The sequence below is a fragment of the Pterocles gutturalis genome, unplaced genomic scaffold, assembly GCF_000699245.1.
Source record: "Pterocles gutturalis isolate BGI_N339 unplaced genomic scaffold, ASM69924v1 scaffold45757, whole genome shotgun sequence".
Taxonomy (NCBI): Eukaryota; Metazoa; Chordata; class Aves; order Pterocliformes; family Pteroclidae; genus Pterocles; species Pterocles gutturalis.
Genome location: NW_010117131.1, coordinates 479 through 5,281, shown reverse-complemented (window position 1 = coordinate 5,281; position 4,803 = coordinate 479). Strand labels below are relative to the sequence as shown.

Genomic DNA, 4,803 nt, shown 5'->3' with positions numbered 1-4,803 from the left:
ATTCCCCTGAAGTCTTTCTTGATAGACCTTATAGTATTTAGCATTACTTATCTCTCCATTATGAAGACCCTGGACCTGGTATGTAGATGATAATGACATGAAAGAGGTGGGTTTAAACTTCATTGCATTGATTTCATATTTTGCCTCCCAGGGTGATGACTAAACCATCTTTTCATCTTTAGTCCCGACAGACACCAGAAGGAGAATTTCTGCCATTGGACCAGTGCGAACTGGATGTTGGATTTGGAACTGGAGCTGACCAGCTATTTTTAGTTTCCCCATTAACCATCTGCCATGAAATTAACTCAAAGAGCCCCTTTTTTTGTCTCTCACAAAGATCACTAAGAAGCGAGCAATTTGAAATAGTTGTCATCCTTGAAGGAATCGTTGAGACTACTGGTAAGATTTAGAATAATATGCATGCTCTAATTTTTAGTCTTTGTTTTCAGTCCTCATATTTTTAGTGAGGCAGCTGTTAGTCCTTTCAGGATGCTAATCCTGGATGCTCCAGAATATCCTGGTGTATGCTACAGAGCTTCGGTGGCCTTTACCAGTCAACAGGAGACTTCCCTTCCGCCCAGGGCTCTGCGTTTCCGATGCCCAAAGTGGCCATTACATCCAAGAGGAGATGCACCTTGCCACTCCTTGAGTATGGCATGTAGAGGAGAGTACAACACCCTTATAAGACTCCTGCTTTAAGAACCACCACTCTGAAGGAATGTTAAACTGTAAAAGTTGCCACTGCTGCACAATCACGTTCAGCCTAGCTTGCATCAAATTGAATCCAAAATAACAAATCCAGTTTTACAGTACAAATACAGTGCACGTGGTCGCAAAGATTGTAGGAACATGTGGTTATCAACAAATATGAGTAGGGCTTTTTGTTTTTTTTAACTTTTTCTTTTTTTTTTTCTTTTTTTAATTCTGATACGGTGTTGTCCAGATGACAGCTGACTTTGTGGACTTGTCTTTTGAGGACTTAATTCTTTTATGAATCCTGTGACAATGCCCTGCAGTTTCATAAGAAGCTCTGCATCAAGGATCCATGTGCACTGTTAAAAGTCCAAATGAATCAGTAGGTTCATTGATGTTCTGATCTTCCTCTCCCTTCTTTTGAGGATTTGTTAAACTCTGATTAATCAGAGAGCATTTTCATCCTTCTTTCAGCAAGATTACTGGTTGCCCAGTTCCTGCCTTAGAAATGGTAATGTCCTTTTGGCACAGTCAAGTGCAGTCGTCTCATGCCGGACAGGAAACAGAACCGACCAATTACTATCCAGGTGCTGGACTGAGCCCTAAACAAATAGACAGTCCACCAGGGCCGAACACTTTCACATCGACCGCAGCAGCCTTTAGATCCCCACAGAAGCCTCTTCTCATCCCACAGCTGAGCCATGATCTTAGATAAGCAGGCATTCATAACTGCATTTAATGCAGTTACCTAATCGGGTATCACAAGGCAAGCATTCTACACTTGACTGAGAATTAACGTAGCAGTAACCGGAGAGCACATAAGCGTTTGGGCTTCCTGACTGCTAATTCTGCCTCTGAAGAGTACCATGACAGGAAGTCATGTAAAGTTCCACTCACCTCGGATGTTTGCATTAATTATCATCAGCACTGTTGTGCTGAGATTGGAATAGCTTGGTTGGCTTGGTCAGAACACATTCTAGCTGTCTGTTCACACATGTAAATACTGCCAATGATGTATGTTTGCACTAAGTGCAACAAATTCTTCTTTACAAGCTTTACAGCAGTACCTGTATTTCAGCATGGAAAACAGCTGCAGTGTTTCTGCAGAGCTTTTGTCTTGGCATACTATTTGGAGAAAAAGTAGCCTAGCCTGTAGAAATAATTTTTCATGTAGTTTTGGCTCCCCCCATGCCTGATCTTTGCCAAAGGATTCTGTAAGCCTCTGCCAAGCAATGGTTCTTTCTGACAAGGCAACTTCCAAGAAACAATATTACATGTAAACTCTAAGATTGTCATTGCTAGCTACCTAATACTGTCTTAATTTTATATTTTCCTTTTTTTCAAAAGCTGTTCGCTCAGTGTGAGTCTGCAATATTTAATCCAATATTTGCATAAAAATCTAGTCAATCAATTAGAGACACTCCAGTGACTGTCAGGAGATTGACTAGGAACAATCACTCCATTTTCTAATTAATAAATTTGTTAGCTTACACAGGCTACAATTGATTTTTATTTGCCAGCCTTACCTTGTATTTCTTCTTCCACGTGCTGGTCTGCTTGCTCACATTACAATGTCATGCTCTTGTCTCTGTTTCTGTAGGAATGACGTGTCAAGCTAGGACCTCGTATACCGAAGACGAAGTTTTTTGGGGTCACAGATTCCTCCCAGTAATGTCCCTAGAAGATGGCTTTTTCTGTGTAGATTATTCTCAGTTTCATGCTACATTTGAAGTCCCCACTCCTCCTTACAGTGTTAAAGAACAAGAAGAAAACCTGTCCCTGTCATCTCCTTTGAATAGTCCTGTCGATAATAACGAAACTAGAAGAGAACATGTTTGCTCACTTGACTGTATTGATAGTGCAGGAGAGAAAAACAAGCTCCCGTTTAAACTTCAGAAGATTAGCTCAATAAAGGAAGACCTTCCAAGAACAGCCTGAGAATGGGTTCCAGTAACACAGAGAAGACTTGCAGTACCGGAGATCTCTTGAAAATTCAAGAAATAAGTCCCATCTCTGACAGCGAAGACAGTGATAAGAGGATACAGCTGAAAGCCTTAAAAATAAATGCCGAGGCTTTGACTCAGTCTACTGGCGATCTTGAGTTACAGAAGAACCCTCCAAGTATGTGCGCTCTACAGGTGAAATTGGAAGATAATTTTCCTGACAAACTTGGAAAAATGAGCTTTCATCACCTCTCTTAAGAGCAGAAGCAACAGCAGTTGTTGCTGATAAACTCCATTTGAGACTGCTGACCTGAAAGAGTTGTCTTATGTTGAAGTTGTAATTTGGTTTTCTGCTTTCTGGAAGAATGATCCTTTTTGTATAATTGATCTGTACAGATCCAGCTTAGGTAGCATAATAGGACTTTGAGGGTCAGTAAAGTTAGGCTGTCATGCCAAAGAGATTGCTGCCCTAATGATGTTTATTGGCATGCTCATTGCAAATCTACATTGTCTTTCATATATGCAGATGCTTTTTCATGAAGCAAGGACCAGATCCTTAGTTGCAGGGTGAAATGTTCAGAAATTAAGCCAAAAAGGGTGTAAAACCAGCTGAAACACAATTTTGTGCAGCTCAGATCTTGGACTGCTCCCGATGCATAGAACAGCAGAACAGGGGAAGAATATGTGATGCTGCTCAGTCGTAGTCCAGTTCTCTCTCAGTGACCCCGTTGGAAGGCGGCCTTCCCATGCAGCCTAGGGGCGTGCATCCTTCTTTTTCAAGGATTGTGGCATGCCAGCTCTGTGCCTGCAGAATCTTGTTCATTGTCATTCAGGTAAAGGAAGCAGTTTGCGGCAGTGATTTGTGTCGTTTGACTCCCACGAGCTCTCATAAACAGGAGGATCATTTATCCTGTCCAAAATTAGACCCCAGCGTTTGATCAGGTGGATCCCATGCTGATTTTTAACAACTGTACCACCACTCAATGAAGGGAACTTGAGTTCAGTAGCTCAACCTCATGCAAAGCGTTAGATAATGCTCAGTCATTACAGGAATAGACAATGGTATGTACACATCTTGGAGTTTTACTAATGGATGGTAGGGTCTTTGATGTTGCTTTTTTTTTTTTTTTAATTACATTTGCCTTCTCCATTTATGTATGATTCTCAATAATTTTGTAGATTTGACATTTATAATATAATGCAGTTTATTGCAGGGTAGAACTCTGTTTTAAAGATACTGAATGAAAAGGCAACACAGGTCTGTAACTTGTTGAGTGTGCAGCTGAGAGAGGGCCTTTATTTTTTTGAGCAGAACGGAGCGTTCTCTCAAAGTGCTTCTGCTAGTGATGGTAATTTACTTTCAATTGTTGAATAAATATTTTAGAAGATCATACCTGGAATATGGCAACCTTATCTGTAGAAATCACCAAAAAGTGAAGATTTACACGGAAGTGGTATTTTGGTATTCAGTACCTCTTTTAAAGTGTCATACAGCTTTTTCTAAGTGACTGGCCTTGAACGAGAGGCAAAAATGCTCTTCTGGTTCTAAACCAAATCTTGCATAACTCAGACTATGGTTTGCCTTACTGATCATCAGGAAATGGCAAGAACTAGACTTTGACTTTCCTAGATTTCCTGGGGTTCTACACTTCGGAATACTCGCATTACTATTCAGCTATTCTGCTGTCTGTCTCAATCTGTGAAAGAGTTATTTTCTTTTTCCAGTTGGTAGTGAGCAACCATAACCAGAACTTGCTGTTTTGTAAAATGCAATGTTCAGTAGCTCTGCATGTAGGGTGCTTCTCACTAGCAGAACACTCCCCAACAGAAGGATCGAATTCAGCTCTTGTTATGTGGACAGAATTCAGTCAAATTTAAAAGAGGTTGCTGTGGCCATATCAATTGGCAATGCATGCCTCAGTGACAAGAATGGAGAGATCAAGTGATATATCCAAGCCAGGGATGGCTTGGCTTGCATAAATCGCCATTTCTTGCTTTTGATCTCCTGCCTGTTGTGTGAAACTGGAAAATGGTATTTTGCATGGGGGTAAGATTTGCTTCTTGTTGTTCTTGTTTGTTTTCCACATGAATTTCAACATTATGTATGTGCTGAAATCTGTATTTTAATTTAATAAATGTATTAGTATGGGATATTTAGATGACAGCA

The 4,803-nt window shown here is 40.5% G+C and overlaps 1 protein-coding gene across 1 annotated transcript; it reads left to right on the top strand.

Moving 5' to 3' along the window:
- Window positions 1–182: 182 nt before the first annotated feature.
- LOC104463383 (G protein-activated inward rectifier potassium channel 1-like) lies at window positions 183–2,894 on the top strand (the record flags this gene model as incomplete). The annotated part of the gene is given in 3 exon segments (XM_010075692.1): window positions 183–399; window positions 2,294–2,620; window positions 2,623–2,894. Coding segments are annotated over 3 exon segments (816 nt in total), but the record flags the coding sequence as incomplete, so codon positions are not given.
- Between the last annotated feature and the right edge of the window lie 1,909 nt (window positions 2,895–4,803).